Source organism: Pan troglodytes, chromosome 14 (genome assembly GCF_028858775.2).
Source record: "Pan troglodytes isolate AG18354 chromosome 14, NHGRI_mPanTro3-v2.0_pri, whole genome shotgun sequence".
Taxonomy (NCBI): Eukaryota; Metazoa; Chordata; class Mammalia; order Primates; family Hominidae; genus Pan; species Pan troglodytes.
Genome location: NC_072412.2, coordinates 82,662,777 through 82,682,141, shown reverse-complemented (window position 1 = coordinate 82,682,141; position 19,365 = coordinate 82,662,777). Strand labels below are relative to the sequence as shown.

Here is a 19,365-nt window from a genome sequence, read left to right as displayed (position 1 = left end):
AATTCATTAAGTGCCACCACAGCAGACCATAAAACTGGATAAGACTTCCTAAGACTTGATTTTTTTCTCCAATTTTTAAGGAGCCACCAATATTGAGGGTTCCAAATAAAGTTTAGTAGGTTTCTTCACTGTGTTTTCCTCTACATGCAACAATATATTAGATGACACTTTGTGGGCATACTTACCTAATTTTGTGCCAGATTAATGAGGAGATATATTCACTCTAAAGCCCTAGTCAGACTAAAAATGTATAAATTTTATACATCTACAACATTTTTTTGAGACGGAGTCTCACTCTGTTGCCAGGCTGGAGTGCAGTGGTGCAATCTTGGCTCGTGGGAACCTCCACCTCCTGGATTCAAGTGATTCTCCTGCCTCAGCCTCCCAAGTAGCTGGGACTACAGGCATGCTCCACCACAACCAGCTAATTTTTGTATTTTCAGTAGAGACGGGGTTTCACCATGTTGGCCAGGCTGGTCTCGAACTCCTGACCTCAAGTGATCCGTCCACCTTGGCCTCCCAAAGTGTGTGTTAGGATTACAGGCATAAGCCACCGCACCCAGCCTACATCTATAACAATAGCAAAATAGAAACTGCATTTAAGTTGTACTTAAGTTATAATTAAAGTAAATCACATTAAGTCATATTGCTCAAAGGGCAGCAAAACTTAATTGGCAGATTTCTGCGTGGCTATGTTTTGGTTTCTCAACTACTATTTTGAAAGCATGTTCTTGAATCATCTTCACCTGAAAGCTCTACATCTTGTAAGTAGAGCTGACAGGTTTAATTCTTAAGAAATACTTTTGTAAATGTTAATGCTGTCTGTGCTGTAGTTACCTGACTTTATGATGCTTTCTGTCTTCATTTAATTAAGATTCTTAGGAACAATGAAAAATCTTGAATGCTTTTTTTTTGAGACGGAGTCTCGCTCTGTCGCCCAGGCTGGAGTGCAGTGGCGCCATCTCAGCTCACTGCAACCTCCGCCTCCTGGGTTCAAGTGATTCTCCTGCTTTAGCCTCACGTGTAGCTGGGATTACAGGCATGGACCACCACACCTAGCTTTTTTTTTTTTTTTTTTTTTTAATTTTTAGGAGAAACGGGGTTTCACCACATTGGCCAGGCTGGTCTTGAACTCCCGACCTTCAGTGATCCTTCCTCCACAGTTTCCCAAAGTGATGGGATTACAGGCGTAAGCCACTGTGCCTACTCAAAAATCTTGAATGCTTTTTTCACATAACTATTAGAATCTTGTTTAAAAGTTCCAGGTACAGATATCCTCATTTGTTTTCCCTGCATAACCAAGTTCTTTGATTTGCAGTTGACCAAAACTTGGTACAAGAATCTTTGTCTCTTCAAGGCAGTTCTGGAAATCCAAAATCCTGTAGTTTTTCCAGAGCAATTTCCTGAGTTTGGTAGAAGTTCGTGTTGCCTGAGTTTAGCCACTAGATGGTGATAATGCACAGATCCAAGTTTTCTTGTAACATTGTGAAAACAATTAGCAGGTTAAAGAGGCAGTATTAATTTGGAATATTTAGGCATTATTATAAGGAGTCGACAGGCTAAAGGAGGCGTGAAAGAAAGTTCTCCCTCTGTATTTGAGGAAGATATCTGGTGACTGGGTTATTTTCAGACTGTTGTGGGACTACAGTTGAAAAAAAACCCAGCAAAAATGAATTCCTAGACAAAATAAGACCAAAGACACATAAAATACAAGCTCCAATTTTTTAAATTAGACCCAACAGAAACAAAAACACTCCAATAAATTGTTTATAAAAGCTTCCTGTCAGTATCTGTACTTATTTCCTCACAGACCAGTAACATCTGGTTGGCAGGCACTGGTCTGAGGACCACACTTCGGTGCTAAAAGCCTGTACTATAGTGCATCCAATTCAGTCAGCAGAACCGGGGTTCAAGACCTGACTTCATTACTACTAGCTGGATAGCCAGAGAAAGATCACTTAGCCTTTCTAAGGTCCAGTTTACTCATTTGGATCAGGTTAATTATATCTATGATTAAGCTTTCTGTGAGAGCTCAATAATAATGTACTAACCTCTCAGGAAGTACTTGAATGTTAGTTGAAACTGAATCACATAATTGGTACATTTACATATTAAACGTGAATTGTTTTATCTGATATCTACTCCATCTTCTTACTGAATGGTGTTTTCTCCTTGAATAGAAACGTGTTCAGTTGATCATCAAATACTTAAAGGACCTTGAAAGCTTGTCTGGCTCTAATTAAAGCACAGCTACTTGGTGATCTTAACAGAAACCTGTCCTCTCTCGGAGAAGCGCAACCTCTTCCACTGCGCTGACAGCTTTGTGGGAAGAGGGAGAACTACAGGAAACAGTGAAGAAGTCAGAAGGTGCCTGTTTACCCAAACGTGTCTGCAGCCATGTTCCTGCATACCCCGGTTGGAAGAACCGCTGAAGCACTATGCTATCAGCTTAAAATCTAGGTGACTACAAAACCCTGGAAAGTTTGGCACATAAACTACATTAGGCAAGATCAAGGATGACATTTGTTCTTTGATTAATCATTATCACTGCCATTCAATGTGACCTGCCAAACATACACAACTTACATCTTTACAGCAATCCTAAATCCTAAGATTTAGTGATGTTAGGTTGCTTAAAGAACACAAGCCAGTTACTAGCTAGTTCCAAAATCTCAGCCAGAAATATGTGTTAACACTGGATTTGCCACATCTAGAAGCACAATCACTCCAGTTATGGTGTCTAAACTAATGTCTAAAGTTAGGTGAATGGAATGTAATCAGACTATACTAAACTTGGTTCCAAAAGTTATAAAAGTTGTAAAGTTAGTCTAAACTAAAGCACTTAAGTGAAAAAGTGTAACTGCCATACCAGAAAGAAGAGCTCCCACCATGAAAATGTCACTGAAGGTATTTTTTATTTTTGAAGGTATTTTTAAAATCTGGGCACACCATATCTATCTGTAGGACCTTGGGTCCAAAGGTCCTACATAACTGATATGAACCATAATTCTCCATATTAACAAAGGCTCGAAAATTGAAACCAAGATCACCTAACTCGCTCACTTTGGCCAATATAGTACGAATTTCAGCTTCTTTACAAGAGAAAAGTCCTGAGATGTTAATATGCAGCAATTCTGCTGATGTGCATTTTAACTTTATGCACCAAGGAAGAAAGGCTAAGGAATTCACAAAAGTAAAATCACCCCCTGAAAAACAGATGCTGGTGATTGGAGAAAAAAGAGCAGTAGAATTAAGGTGTTTTATAAACCAGAGAGTGTTTTGTTTCTGTTAGGTAAAGGGATTTCTTCATATGTTATTTTAATAAAAGGGAATTTCATAGGTAAAAACCAATATTCAAAATTATAAAACAAATAGAACTGTCTGTGCACAATCACTGCATCAAAAATTTGCAAGAGACTCAACAGAAATTCTTTAGTTGGCAAATGTGGTTTGAAGGGGTAATAAAATCTTTTTATGGCTAAACCAAGAGTCTTGTTTCCTGTTGGCCCAAAAACAGATGTTTCATTTCCCAGATAAGTAGGTTCTCCACTGTAAAGAAATATTCTTGTATAGTTGGTTTCTATGTTCTTGAACTCTGCTCCAAATTCAGCCAACTTGTTAAAGGTCCTTAACACAAATTTGGAACAGTCGTAGGAATCAAACCATGTCTCTGCCCCCTTTTCTGGGCTGGCTTTTACATTCCATGTCTCGTAATAAATTCCTGTTTCATTGTCCTGTTTCACCCACTTTGCCATTTGGTTGAACATGTTTCCTAGTTTAAAAAAACAAAACAAAGTCACCTAGTGAACAAAGCTAATCATGTTAATTTTTTTTTTTTTTTTTTTTTTTTTAAGACAGGTCTCCCTCTGTTGCCGAGGCTAGAGTGCGGTGGTAACATCACAGCTCACTGCAGCCTTGACCTCCTGGGCTTAAGTGATCCTCCCACCTCAGCCTCCTGAGTAGCTGGGACTACAGGCACTGGCCACCAAACCCAACTAATTTTTTAATTTTTCTTTTTTTTTATTTGAGACCAGCCTGGGCAACACAGGGTCTTGCTGTATTGCCCAGGCTGGTCTCAAATTCCCAACTTCAAGTGATCCTCCTGCTTCAGCATTCTAAAGCACTGGGATTATAGGTTTGAGCTACCATGGCTGGCCTAATCATATTAATTTTAAGTAAAATGTTCTAACTTGATTAAGACTGGATGCCTGAGTAAACAATGGTTTTGAATTTCCACACCTGCATTTCACAACAGGAATCCAAGCTCAGCCAATTTTATTCCATACTTCAAGGCACAAGATATTTCTGAATTGTAAACATTAGATATAATAGGTGTATAAGGAGAAGTCATCTTACATACTAATTCTATAATCATTTAAGCTATAGTCAAAGCGAAATTATACAAATGCAGAAGCTCTCTTTCTCTACCCAACTCACCAAATCTTGGATTCAGAGGCAAAAGAGAAAAGGAAAGCACAAAAAGAATTGCGAAAGAGGAAAAGCAGAATGGGCAAAGACAGTGTAAGGAAAATGGAGGTGTGGGAAATGTGGAGCTTCACTGTTGCAAAGCATGCTACACATAAAGAGTGAATGGCTGCCTGAGGAGCCACTGCTCTAGAAGGCTGGCTATTACTGTTATGAGAACAAGCACCATACCCCATCCACCTTGTGTGTTTGGTACGTTTCTTTCTTCCCTGTACTTGGAGTTGTTGGGATGCTGCTGATGACCTCTCCACCTGCCATGTTAAGTCCTTCCAACAAATCAACTAAACTGGAAATGTTTTAGGCCGAGTCCATACTCCAGGATGGCTAACCCTCTCTCCTACCATCTTGTACTACACCAGAAGAATCTTTCCAAATATTCAGAAAACACTACTCTGCATGGTTACAACTCTCATCTTGGGCATTTATAATGCCTAATAGAACTGGGCCCCAAACACTGCATCCTGTCACTGTGTGCAAACCTCTTTGGTTACTCCAACTTGAGTCCATAAAATAAATACTTCATGTTCTGTAAAATGAATAGAGTGACTGCCTTTATCAATTTTATGGAATTAACATTGTAGAACAGAATAAAGCCTGTTGTATTAGAACTGGGGATACTGTTCTTAGCATTCTTCAACTTTCAAATGCCACCACTATCCTTATGAGACAAGAATGCTTCAAAACACTATTTTGTCAATCACAGGATTATTCACAAGGCAAATAAATGACTTAAAAGATTTAAGTACTGGCATATTTTGAACTATTTTACAAAAAATAGTGATCACTTATTCATATGATCATTGACTTTATGTCAGAAGGAAGGATTTTCAGATAACGATGTAGGTGGAAATGGGGAAAGGTGTGAACTGGCCTGGAATTAAAGAAAGAGCCGCTAATGATGGACTTTTGTATTGTTGGTATGGTTTAAGGCACATTGATTAGAAAGTAGCAGGAAAGATTAGAAAACAACATGGTGCATTCGGCTAACAGATCCTTGTTACATTTAAGAGACCTCAGTTTTATTCCTGATTCTGCTACATCCAGCTCTTTGACCTTGAGAGGCAAGTAAGTCATGTTACCTGGCTGAGCCTCAATTCCTTATTTGCAGAGAATGAGTATCTTATCCTCTCCACTGAACCGTGAGTTAACATACCTCCAAATCATTTGTAAAGAGCTATACAAATAGGAAGCATGATTACTTCCTCAAGTCCTGGGGTTCACTGAATAATTATTGTCACAACAGTGCTTTCATTTCAGATGTTTCTACTGTTCTGGGGAACAGCAATTTATAATGTAATGCTTCATAAATCATATGGACAAGCTCCTTACTTCTCAAATGCTATGGTATATTGTCTCCATTTTGCACATGAGGCAATGGGCCAATAAGATATAAAATGTGACCCAAGTCACATAAGGAGTTACCAATGAAAGGATTGCTGAACTCTTTTCATTACTAACCAACAATGCATCACTTGCAACACAATTCCAACTTTCAGCAACTTTCCAATACATCCAAAAGAAGAAAAAAATCTCAAAGATAAAATATTTAAACTGCTCAAGAGGGTCTCAAATATAAGATCATATACATTTTGGGAGGCAATGTATCAAAGTAGTTAGGAGAATGGGCAATGGGGCGTAACTGCCAGGGTTGGAGTCCCACTTACTAAGCTGTGTAACTTTAACCTCTCTGTGCCTCAGTTTCTCCATCTGTAAAATAGGCAAAATAATAGTTACTACCTCCAGAAGTTGTGATGATGAATGATGTGATATATGTACAGTACTCAGAACAGTGCCAGAACCAGTCTATATTAGTAGCTATTATTTTTCAACATAAAAATATCATCACTAAAATTTTTTTCAGATATAGTTAACATATCCTTTAATCAGGCATTTTATGGATTTCTCTTACTATTTCGTTTAGAAAGACCAATTTAATTGTACAAAATGTTTTATCATTTTATTCATTTTTATGATAGGAAAAGAGCATTTTTAGGGAAACATTCAAAGATCAGAGATAAGCTACTCATCACCAACAGGTGAAGTTCTGCATGAGTAATAGTTTGGGTCAGAGTTTAGTGGTTCCACCAAAAGCAAATGCAACAAAAACAAATATAAATAGATGAGACTTAATTAAACTAAAAAGCTTCTGCACAGCCAAAGGAACAATCAGCAGAGTAAATAGACAACCCACAGAGTGGGAGAAAATCTTTGCAATCTATACATCTGACAAAGGACTAATATCCAGAATCTACAAGGAACTCAAATCAGCAAGAAAAAAACAATCCCATCAAAAAGTGGGTTAACGGCCGGGAGTGGTGGCTCACACCTTTAATCCCAGCACTTTGGGAGGCCGAGGTGGGCAGATGACCTGAGGTCAGGAGTTTGAGACCAGCCTGGCCAACATGGCGAAACCCCATCTCTACTAAAAATACAAAAATTAGCTTGGCATGGTGGCGGGCGCCTGTAATCCCAGCTACTTGGGACGCTAAGGCTGGAGAATCGCTTGAACCCAAGAGGTGGAGGTTGCAGCAAGCTGAGATTGTGTCATTGCACTCCAGCCTGAGCGACAAGAACAAAACTCCACCTCAAAAAAACAAACAAAAAAAAAGGCGGGGTGGGGGTGGCTAAGGACACAAATAGACAATTCTCAGAAGATATACAAATGGCCAAGAAACATGAAAATGCTCAGGGAAATGCAATGATCAGGGAAATGCAAATCAAAACCACAATGTAATACCGCCTCACTCCTGCAAGAATGGCCATAATCAAAAAATAAAAAAAAATAGATATTGGCGGGATGTGGGGGAAAGGGAACACTTCTTCTCTGCTGGTAGGAATGTAAATTAGTACAACCACTATGGAAAACACTGTGGAGATTCCTTAAAGAACTAAAAGTAGAACTGCCATTTGATCCAGCAATCCCACTACTGGGTATCTACCCAAAGGAAGAGAACTCATTATACGCAAAAGATACTTTCCCATGCATGTTTATAGCAGCACAATTTGCAATTGCAAAAATATGGAACCAGCTCAAACGCCCATCAATCAATGAGTGGATAAAGAAAATGTGGTGTATATATACCAAGGAATAATACTACTCAGCCATAAAAAGGAATGAAATAATGGCATTTGCAGCAACCTGGAATAATGGTCTCCAATTCCATCCAAGTGAAGTAACTCTTCAGGAATAGAAAACCAAACATTGTGTATTCTCACTTGTAAGTGGGAGCTAAGCTATGAGGATGCAAAGGCATAAGAATGATGAACTTTGGGAAGTCGGGGAAAAGGGTCAGAGAGGGGTGAGGGATAAAAGACTACACATTGGGTACAGTGTACACTGCTCAGGTGATGGGTGCGCAAAAATCTCAGAAATCACCACTAAAGAACTTATTCATGTAACTTAACATAACCAGTTCCCCACAAACCTATTCAAATAAAATAAATAAAAAATACAAATAAGAGATGAAAAAAATTCCCAAAGTTTAATGGTTCCAAAAGTACATTTTACAAATGACCTCTAAGTAAAACATTACTGAAATGTTTCAATGGAAGTATAACAATTTCTTTCATTTGGTTTTTGATGCAATGATCAAATATTACTATATTTTCAAAACTTACCTGATATAGTTGCTACTTGAACTAATGTCCCATTTTCCTTCCAGTGAACATCATCGATTCCCTCAAAAAAGCAGGCAGCGCCTTGATTACACCAGAAAGGGGCATCCATTTCAGGTCGGAGATGGGGAAATGTACAGTTGCCAAGTTGGAAAAGTTCATACCATTCCATTGTGTAGTTCTTGCCAGTTAATGTACTTCTGAATCCAATGGCATCATGCATAATTTTCTGTGTAAAGACAGTACATGTATAAAAGCAACTGTGACACAACCATGGGTCCAGGTAACCTGATAGGAGAAAATGTGGCACATCACAAATGCATATCAAGTAGAACAACTGTTCAGCTGTTCTTCCATGCTGCTATTTTCATATCCACTCTGTGGCCCCAAACTCCAGGCCCTCATCCACCCCGGCTTTGGCCACTACACCCCTATTTGGCTCATCTCAAATAGGAGGCCTGCATGTTATGTGGACAAGCTCATAATTTCCTTAGAGCTTAGAATAAGTGTGAGGAGCCCCCATGCCAGTCTCTGGAAGCAGCTCTACAGACCTCACATGGTGATGGGTTAACCTGGAAAAGTGACTACAACAGGGTATGGAAATCAAGAGGTGTTACCTGCCTGCCCTGCCACTTCTGGGCCTCTTCTCACCTTCCAGGAGCTAGGTACAGGAGCTGGTTTCAGATTCATAATATTACAATGGATAATGGTGATTACATTTGTTGTTGTCAAGATTACAAAATCTGATAGTAACTATTTTTGACTACTCATTTTAAATGTACTAAGACAAACACCAACATGATCTAAAGTCAGCCATCTAAATAGTGATTACTCCTTAAAAATCAACTTAATAACCAAATCATTGAATTAACCAAAGTTATAAGACCAAGATGCATCCTTACCAAGTGTTCCAGGAGGTCTCCATATTTAAATTCCCATACTGGGGCTTGTAATCGAAAAACTTCAATGTCATCATCACCCTCCATAACTGGGATAGGTGAGCCAGTTGGACAGAAAGTATACTTAGCTTGACAATAAGGATCAGGTTTTGGACGGAAGTCAAAGCGCCTAATAAAGAAAAAGAAACCATCTACTTAGATTCTAAAATGAATCTGATTCTTCTCATGTCTTTTAGAATCCAGTAACATTTTTAGGGGAACATTCAAAGGTCGGACCATAGTTAATAAATATAAACACACATTTTGTTATCTTGTGAACAAACTTCCAATAATGTTTTTAATAGCAAATGATAAACTAAAAGCACTCTGATAAATACGGGCTTCCCTGTTCCCTGATCCCACTGTGAAAATTTTGAAGACAGGAATTTTGTCTTAAAATTTTTATAGCTCCAGATCATAGTAGACATTTGCAAATGTTTACAGAATAAATGAACATTTTTCCAATGCGTTCAATTTTACAAACAATCCATACATTAAGATTATTCAGATAATTATGAGTAACAGAATACATTTTATATTTACTTACGAATTAACATTCATTCAACCAATATTTATTGAGGCTCCACTACGTATATAGGGAACTACAGTAAGAAGGAGGGAAACAAAAATTAAAACACTGTTCCCTTTCTCATAGAACTGTGGGTGGGAGCTGGAAAGACACTGAACAAGTAATGAGTGTGGTATGTGCTAGACTAAAGGAATGAGTCCTATGGGCACACAGGAAGGACAAATCATTGTTAACCAGGTATGGGATGAATGGGGTGGGGAGGGCAAAGAAAGAGACGAAGGCCGGGCCTAGGTTTTTAATGTACTTGACTAGAAGGTTAAGACAGAAAGGCAGAGGAAATGTTAAGTATTGTAAGACAAGCCTGGCACATTTGGTCTCCAGTAGGTACGGAAGACTGGATTTCAGGCCTCGACGCAGGAATGGAGACAGAAGAGACTGGCAGGGGCTGTCATTTTGTCACTAGGAGAATGTGCATGGAATTCCCTGCCTTATAATTGGGGAGGGCTAAACTTAAAGGATGTTAAGTAGCAGATCTGACAGGACTGAATTTGCTATAAAGTAAACCTTATTTCATGAATTAAAAGAGGGTACGGAGAGAGGCCAAATAAAACATGAGAGATCAGTTAGAAGGTGACCTCAACAATGCAGGCAAGAAAAGAAGACTGGAGAAGGCCAGAGCAATAGGACTCGAGGGGCACTGCAGCTGAATTCAGCTCAACAGACACACTGGTCACCTATAATCTGGCACTGGGAAAGAAAGAAGTGGTGGCAACAACAGCTTCTATCTAAGAATCCTAGATCCCCAAGGTTGTAGCCAGATCTAACAAATCTTAACAAATCAACAAAAATTTCTATTTTAACTTAAGAAATTAAAATCTTTATGCTAACCGAAACTATTAATGACGCTCCCAAAAGTTTATGCTACTTGGGTACAGTGTTTTATAGGCACTTACCTGGTTTAAACAAATACATAATCACATGGAGATTTCACTGACACAGCAAAATCTATTTTAGTTCAAAGGTAATTTAAGTGTGAACTTAATAAACTTAAATATTATATTCAATTGAGGGAATTAGATGGGGGCACGTACTTAATATCTGAGACTTAAAAAAAAAATCCACTAAAAAGCCATAGTCAACACCTTGCCCTAATGTTAAACCAAATCGTTTGGATTTACAGTTCTTGTTCTATTGAGTAATTTTGACTTCTTACAAATATTTTATTATTAACATTTTCCAGAAAACTAGCTTCAACCACAAACTTCTCTTTCCACGTAGTATATCACACAAAACAAAAAAGTGTTGTAAACCTTTCAGTGAGCAGAATACACTATCTAGGTTTGACAACAGCTGGCATTTTACTAGATTTAATCCTTCCAGCAAACCTATGAGGTAAGTGCTACCACTATTCCTATTTTTTGACTCAGGGCATGTGGGCACAGAGATTCTGAGTAACTTTCCCAAGATCCCTGGTGATGAGAGAGCCAGATTTGACCCGCAGCAGGCAGAACTCCTTCCCACTCATACTGTCATGCAAAATAGCTGTTTTCTTCAGGTTTGTTGTGTGCAGTTTTAGCTGTTGATTACTTATGCTAGTAAGTTAAAATTATGTCCAATGATGCTTTTGGTTTAAAGAAAAATAGCTGTTTTCAAAAACTGCTGGTCTTTCTCCTGCCTGATGTTGACACCATGTTTTCTTTCTCTGTGTTTAGCTATCTCTGACCGCCGGAGGCTGTGTCTTCTCTGTCAAAGGCTGGAATCGACCTACCCGGTGTGCGGGCTCTGTCCCCGACTTAGGACCGGCGTCCTACCTCCAGGCTGAAGACTGGACAAAAGCGGTGACAATCTTCCCAGTCTAACCAGGACTGCAGGAGACGGGGATTCCCGGGATGCGCGACTTTTGAGGGCAAAACTGGGAAGTCCCAATAAGGACTTCGGATCAGGTTCTGATCAGGTTGAAACCAGAGCGAGTTGGTCGCCCAGTAAATTGTACCAAATGTTCCGCAGTAATAACTAACGACAGTGCATGATATAAATAAATGCGATAGACAGTGTTTTTAAACTACTCAAGAAATCAGCTACTTGTACCCAGAAGTCCCTCCATTAAATAACATTACTCTCCTTTTCTTCTTCCACGATTCAGGACTGTCCTGAGTCTGCCGCAAGTGACCAGAGGGGATGAAAGGTCCCAGGGCTGCACGTAACGAGCGGCTGCGACTCCCCAGTCCTCAACTTTGCTCTCAAGTGCGCTCCGAGCGTCACCTGGCGCTGTCCCCGCACCATCTCGTGACCCGACACAAACCACGGTGAGCAGGGGTCCCCGCCCCAGCACCCCATCCCCCATCGTCAACGCCGACCCCAACCCCGACAGTGCGCGCGCCGCCGCACTCACTTGTAGGGCACCGGCCAGTGGCGCCGGGAGGGGATGCCCGAGGCCCGGGACCAGCCCTGAACCGCCGCGAGCCAAAGCAGCGCCAGGGCCCAGCACCAGGAAGCGCGTCCCCGAGCCGCGCCCGCGCCCCGCCGCATCTCGGCGCCCTGTGCGGTGTCTACCTCCTGCGCCATCAGGCTGCACCCAGTACTTCCGGAGCCTCTGGAGGCCTGCGACGCCGGTGGGAGGAGCATGCGCGGAGCCGCCAGCCCGGGACGCGGGGCGCCTTGCCCCTGCGCGTCAGCTCCAGAGCTTGGCAGCAAGCGCAGGTTCCGGCGCATGACACCTCCCCGCGCCCGGCCCGCGGCGGCTTCAACACTTTGCAGTCCAGGAAGGTGCTTTGGTCTAGCTCCCAGGAGAATTCGATCCAGACCTGGGGCGTCATCTTTTATGAACTGACCTGTCCTTGCCCAAAAGCTACCACCAAAACCAAAAATCTGTCACCGGGCTCCTCCCAACACCGAACTTTTACCCCATCCCACAGGGCCCACGCTAGGTGTCAACAAACGTTGAGTGAACGAGAATGTGTATTTGGGGCTGAGGGTGCAGGGCTGGGGGTGCAGTGAGGAAGAAGGGACAATAGTGCGGAAATGGCTCGTCGTCACCCGACCTGGGCCAGTCATAACAGTGGTTAACACTGACAATATGTGGTCCCTGCCACTCCCCAAGTGCTTAGTGGGGAAATGACTGGTCCTCACTTGACCTGGGCCAGTGATAACAGTGGTTAACACCGACGATATGTGGTCCCTGCCACTACCCGAGTGCTGCCGAATCCACCCCCTCCCCTACCGCTCCCCTCACCGGCAGGTGTTCCTTGCTTGGATCTGTCACTTCACTGGAAAGAAGTTTCTGCATCACCTTCTCTTCTTTGACTCTTCAACTAGGTCAAGAAAACAATGGCATCAATTACCCGGCTTTTGAGGAGCCTCTCGTGGCATGCTTTGCTGTTAGGCACAAATGCTGACTTAAGTCTATACGTAGTACATTCAGGGCCTTGCCATAGTCACTTGTTTTTACCAGACAGCAGTTTTGCAGGGCCTTAGACCGGGACTTTCCAACTCCTTCACTTCACCCACAACTCGTGTGAAGCATCATAATGTTTGTAAAGCTGTGGGAATAAGCAAGGTGGCTTCGGTAGCCAGAGATGACCACCACAATCCATTGGAGGATGTGTAGCTTGTGGGGGTGTCACTGACTTCCTTGGGCTCTCCAGGTCTCTTGATTACAGATGGGACTCAGTACCCTGCCCCAAACACACACTCCTTTGCCCACTTGCTGCTCCAGGTTTGGGGGTTTTGCGGAGGTTCAGGCTGGGCTGCATTTTACCATACGTTTGTCTAAGTGTTTTGATAGCTACCTAGCTCTCCTCCGTATACTACGGCCAAATTCAAAATTACCAAGGCTAAACTGGCTTCTTCAAAGACCTGCCCAAGATAAGAGGGGGAAGCATTCTAGCCCTGAGAGCTGAAATGTAATGTCTGATTTGAAGGGCACCTGAAGGATTCCGTGGCCCCACACTTGAGCCTAGCTTAAAAAGCAATCAGCAGGAACAGCTTAAAAAAAAAAAAAAAACATTGATTAGAGCATTTACAAATCCTGGAACCATACACAGTATGATGTATGAGGGCCACAGTAGATGGCCTCAATAACCAGAGCCTCCGTGGCTGCCTGGAGAGCGGTGATGCAGGCAGCAGCTTCATGAGATATTTGCAGTTTAATCCAGTCATCTGCAAGCACAATCTGCCCATCAGATTGGACTTTCTTGGAGGCAAAGAGAAGCAACTGCAGTGGGGTGACTAAAGTCATGCCTTTAGCAGAGATGGCTCGAGTTCAAATCTTTTCACCAAATACAAAGAAGGGAGATAGGTACTTCATGTCTTGGCTACTAAAAGGACAATTAACAGTAGATGGTTCCAGCTTCCATCTACTGTTAGTAGAGGGCCACAGTAGAACCTCCCATTCAGTTCATGACTTCCCAGAGCTACAAAAACAAATTCAGGTTGACCTTGTTCAGTGGTGGAGGCCTCTGGTCTTGCTTCTGCCATCTGTCTCTTCATTCTGTGTGCAGGGAGCTTTCATGGTAAGAAAGCACTTCCTAGTATTGGTTTTTATTTTTTATTTTTTTGGAGACGGAGTCTCCTTCTGTCACCCAGGCTGGAGCGCAGTGATGTGATTTCGGCTCACTGCAACCTCCGCCTCCCGGGTTCAAGCAATTCTCCTGCCTCAGCCTCCCTAGTGGCTGGGTACAAGTGTGTGCCACTTGTAATTTTTTTTTTTTTTTTGGTAGAGACGAGGTTTCACCATGTTGGCCAGGCTGGTCTCGAACTCCTGACCTCAAGTAATCCACCTGCCTCGGCCTCCAAAAGTGCTGGGATTACAGGCTGTAGTCACCGTGCCTGGCCCTAGTATTGGTCTTAACTCAGCCTCCTGGTAGCTCCCATTCTTCTGGTCTGGTTTTGCCTTGGATGGGAACACTGATTAAACCCCATTCTTTTTGTCTATGACCCCACACCCCAAGCTGAAGGTGCTCATAGATTATCACTGGTCGATACTGGTTGCTTCCCCCTTGTCCATGGCTTTTAAATCTTGAGGGCCCACAGACAGAACTGAATTTCAATCTAATTGGTTTCCCTTGGATCCTTGCCCATTCAGCCTAAGACTGCCTGGACCACATGGCATCTCCCCAGATAGAGTGATAGGATTCTGGGGAAGTGTGGAGTTGAGATGAAATTTAAATAAGCAGTATTTTGGTAGACTCGAAGCAAAACAAGGCTGTATGTCAATGATGGCAGTGGCTGCTCCAGACGGCCTGCTGCTGCCATCAACACACAGGCTCTAGGTCTAGACTGCAAAGTGGATGAAGGGCCTATTTCCTTGGAGACTATGAAGTTAAAATAGCGATGGAGTTTTGTGTCTGGAAACCCCTTATCAGAAGCTTGACATCTGGGTTGTAAATTGAGGCCAATTCTCTGTGTGGAATGACTGAGGTCCTTCAAGCAAAGGTGGGATATTTTATTGTTACTGATGTAATTTCAAACACGAAGTTGTCTCTAATCTATGATTTTAGAGAAAAAAGTTTCTCAGTGAATAAGAAAGCAGGAAGCCAGGCAAGGTGGCATGTACCTGAAGTTCTAGCTACTCAGGAGGCTTGAACCCAGGACTTTGAGGCTATAGTGAGCTATAATCGTGCCTGTGAATAGCCACTGCACTTCAGCCTGGGTAACATAATGAGATACTGTCTCTAAGAAAAAAATTTTTTTTCTTGTAATACTTTATTTTCCATTGTATTAAATGAAAGCCAGGAAAATATCAAGTTATTTTTAAAGACAAATCTTTACTCCTTAAAGAAAAATACAAACTGTGGTATTTCTAAGATAGATCGTTACATTTTACATAATATAAACAAAATCACTAATGCCTCTATACGCTTGGTTTCCTTAAGCTACAGTGAACCACAGAATGGGTTAAAATGCATTTACTTTTTGGTGGGAAATAAACATCGGAAAAAAATGTCACACATAGCATGCCTTTTTTTTCTTACTGTCTACACACAGGAACTGACATAAACAAGCCTTAATAGATGCCACCTTCTCTTCCTTGTCCAAAGTAGCCAGTTCCATAGGCCCCCCTACCACCTCCTCGCTGGAATCCCCCAGATCATCTGTAGCCTCTACTAGGCCCTGTGTAATCTCCTCCAGAGTTGCCTCTATAGCCACCTCGGGAAACTTCTCTATAGCCTCCACCAACACCTGCACCATATCCTGCCCGACAGGAGCTGGAGCTGCCACCATAGCCTCCGCTACGATAGCCTCCACTGCTATAGCCACTGCCATAGCCTTCACTGCCATAACTAGAACCTCCCCTTCTATATCCGCTTCCATTGTCATATCGGGCCATCTTAGGAGGACCTGGACCATCTCCATACCATGTACTGCCAATCATAAGGTTGATATCAGCAGCTGAGGGTCTAGAGATTTGACGGATCATGTTCAGTATACTTTCATTTACGGGGTCCAACTGGCTGATGATAGCAGGTTGTTTGGTTACTTCAACAACCAGAGCCTCAGTGGCTGCCTGGAGAGCGGTGATGCAGGCAGCAGCTTCATGAGATATTTGCAGTTTAATCCAGTCATCTGCAAGCACAATCTGCCCATCAGATTGGACTTTCTTGGAGGCAAAGAGAAGCAACTGTAGTGGGGTGACTAAAGTCATGCCTTTAGCAGAGATGGCTCGAGTTCGAATCTTTTCACCAAATGCAAAGAAGGGAGATGGGTACTTCATGTCTTGGCTACTAAAAGGACAATTAACAGATGATTTGTGGATAAGTGCATTACACCCTTCAGTGGTGAGAATCTTTGTCTTTTCCTTATGATAGCATACATTGGGGTACACACCAAAGGCCAGGAAGAGAGATAACAACATCCAAATTATTATCTGGTCCAGTGTTAGTAAACACTTGTGTCACCAAACAATCTTCTGGAAACCCAGAATTAATCAGAATCTCTTTGAGCTGAACTTTGACTTCCCAAGTCATTCTTAGTGTAGCCATATTAAGTCTTTTGTGCGCACAAAAACGTATTTCTGCTTCTTCTCCACCCATTCTAGTATCATCTCCGGCTTGGAATACTGATAAAAGGGCTACATGATGAGAAAATCCGTTTCCAGCAAAATTTCAATGGTTGTAGCCCAGCCACTTTCCTTCATTGATAAAAGGCTCTGGAAAGCAGGTAGAAGCAGGAATGGTACAGATAGCATCTCCCACATAGAAAATACACACCATTATCATCATTTTGCCAAAACGAGGCTCAATGGGGAGGTTAGCCAGGATTCGCCCCAATGGAGTCAAATCATCATTGGCATCTAATGCATCAAGCTCTCTAAGAGTGTGTTCTGCTTCAATCACAGCATCCAAAGGGAGAGTTTCAATTGCTTTGGCCAGAAACTGGCCAATTCCAACTAGACACAGAAGTTTTATGCTAAGAGCAACTTCATGCAATGGTGTTTGGAACATCTCTGGTGTCATGTGGGTTTCAAGTCTCTCAAAACGAGCTCGGCTGCAGAGGTGAAAGCAGAATCCAGGCCGTATTCGGCCAGCTCGCCCTTTCCGCTGTTCAAGGTTTGTTTTTGATCCCCACACTGTAGCATAGTTGGTCATATTGTTGTGAGTAGCGAAGAGTTTCACTTTCTGCTTGCGGGAGTCAACGACATAAACAACATCATTTATGATAATGCTTGTTTCAGCAATATTTGTGGACAAAATAACCTTGGTTACTCCAACTGGTACTGGATCAAACACTTTGCGCTGTTCCTGTCGAGGAATCTGAGAATGCAGAGGTAGAATCTGATACTGATGGCTTCCAAAATGTGGATTCATTTCCAAATGCTTCTGCATAGTATAAATCAAATTCCAGCCAGGCAAAAATACCAACACAGCTCTGGGAATATTAAGGGTTTCAATGTACTTAAAGAGAGCTTCGACGAGTTCAAAAGGAGTTTCTTTTTCATTCAATTGAGACATGCTCATCCTTGTTTCTGGACCATATTCATCACCACGGATCAAGTTGCAATTTGCATTATCATCCTCACCACCATCATCATCCTTGTCCTTCTTCTTGGTTTTCGGTGAAGGAACAAAGTGGGTCATCTGAATGCAGTCTTCCAGAAAATATTCTTGAACTGGGTAAGTCCTCCCATACACTTAAATGATGGGGCAATTGAAGAAATATTCACACAACATGCTGGTATCAATAGAAGTGGACATAAGAACAATGAGAACTTCAGGGTAAGCTGAAACAACTTCACGCAGTACTACCAAAAGGAAGTCAGTATTAATGTCTCTTCCATGTATTTCATCTACAATTACATGACTGATTCCTCAAATGCCTGCTTCTAATTTTCTTAGGAGCACACCTACAGTACAAAGCATTATACTGGCATGAGGACAAGGAAGTACAGACTCAAACTGAACACTGTAACCACAGCTTTTTACAGACTCTTCTCCTCTCTCAAATGCAACTCGCTCTGCCACGGAAACTACACTGATTCTTCTGGGCTGAGTTACTACAATGTTACACTCTGCTGTCAGTCATTCTGGATAAAGTCATCTAGAATGAACTGGGGAACCTGTGTGGTTTTACCACATCCAGCAGCCCCTCTAATAATGACAACTGAATTTTGACTGATTGCTTCCAGAATCTCACTTTCAAATTTCTTCACAGGCAGTAACTCTCGCTCCTGCAAGATTGCTGGCAAATCATGATCCTGTTCCAACTGGTACACCAATTCATTCTTGAGGTCCAAGCTTATTTGCTCTGGAGAAGCAAAAGCCCAGAGGTCCCTCAGCAATGTTGCTAGTAGTCCAAGGATTCCATCTGGATTGTGGAGGTGACCGAGGAACTATACACACTTGGTTTTGTCACCGAGATGGTTCAAAGTGAGCCAATTTGCCAATGTTGAGTGCAACTGGCATAGAAGGATCTTCAGGCGGGGGCATAATCTCAAGATTTAGCTCTCAAATGATGTTTTGTGGCTGATGCTGTAAATCATGAGAGAGGTTTACCTTGTAAGGTTCCACTCTCTCTCCTTCCTTCTTTGTAAGTCCGAAGTAAGCTTCAACCACTCCAAGATGGTAGAGTTGTCTGACTAGTGACAGGGCACAGGACTGTGCTGCCAATTTCTTATTTGATCCATGTTCATGTGCAGAAATCCTTCTGCCCAGCTGCTTGATGTAAATGGTTATTTCTGCAGTAAAGCTCCTGTTGTGATCAGGACCCACTTGGGTGTACTTATATTCTCCTTGGCTTTTTTCTTTCTGAAAATATTGGTTTAGATGAGTTTTAGCATTTTCCAAGGTCCAGTTTCCATGAAGCCCAGCATTTAAATCCACCTCTTCTGACTCTAGAGTCGCTTGCACTTCTTGTTCTTCCTTTCTTGAGTAGTAATCCTTCAAGTTGGCTCCTTGGTCCCAGGAACACCATAGCCAGAGGCCCCTACCTCAGAATTATTTTCAGCTTTGAGAGCCAGATGTGGCGGAAGAGGCCCTCCCATGGTTGTTGGTAAACCTCCTTCAGCATTTGCTGTAGTGTCAGGAATATCAGTAAGTGGGGGCAGAGATGCAACCCCAAAAAGCTGGAACTTCTTCACTCTTCATTTATTTGAACCAAATAGTTAACAAAGTCTCTGGCAGCATTGCTCAGTGCATCTTTTTTATTGGTGGAATTTCCTATGCCACTGTAATTATACCCTTCCACCTGAACCTCACACAAGAATTTCTGCCTACTTTTGTTCCCCAATGCTCTAATTTCATAGGATGGAGTCATCTTCCTTTTGCCGCACCAGGCATACAGAACATTTTTAGCATCATCCAT

The 19,365-nt window shown here is 42.0% G+C and overlaps 1 protein-coding gene and 1 pseudogene across 2 annotated transcripts; both read right to left on the bottom strand.

Moving 5' to 3' along the window:
- Positions 1-1,060: 1,060 nt before the first annotated feature.
- Positions 1,061-13,548, bottom strand: CLN5 (CLN5 intracellular trafficking protein). Of its 2 annotated transcripts, XM_054665404.2 has the most exons (5): positions 11,960-12,183; positions 9,003-9,168; positions 8,104-8,329; positions 6,150-6,192; positions 1,061-3,772 (listed from the first exon to the last, which is right to left on the bottom strand). In XM_054665404.2, exons 1-4 carry the CDS (start codon positions 12,130-12,132, stop codon positions 6,164-6,166), a joined length of 594 nt encoding a protein of 197 aa, XP_054521379.2. In that variant the 5' UTR covers positions 12,133-12,183; the 3' UTR covers positions 1,061-3,772; positions 6,150-6,163. The 2 variants fall into 2 exon arrangements, with proteins under 2 accessions (XP_054521379.2, XP_509687.5); XM_509687.8 differs by lacking the exon at positions 6,150-6,192 and having other exon boundaries at positions 11,960-13,548.
- Positions 13,549-15,571: 2,023 nt separating this feature from the next.
- LOC452606 (ATP-dependent RNA helicase A-like) lies at positions 15,572-19,365 on the bottom strand (annotated as a pseudogene).

Coding starts and splice junctions, on each gene's coding strand:
- CLN5 (XM_509687.8), bottom strand. CDS start 12,279: ATGCGCCGGAACCTGCGCTTGCTGCCAAGCTCTGGAGCTGACGCGCAG. Junction 8,330..9,002: donor GAGACCTCCTGGAACACTTG/GTAAGGATGCAT, acceptor GTCTTTACACAG/AAAATTATGCATGATGCCAT. Junction 3,773..8,103: donor TCAAGTAGCAACTATATCAG/GTAAGTTTTGAA, acceptor TTTTTAAACTAG/GAAACATGTTCAACCAAATG.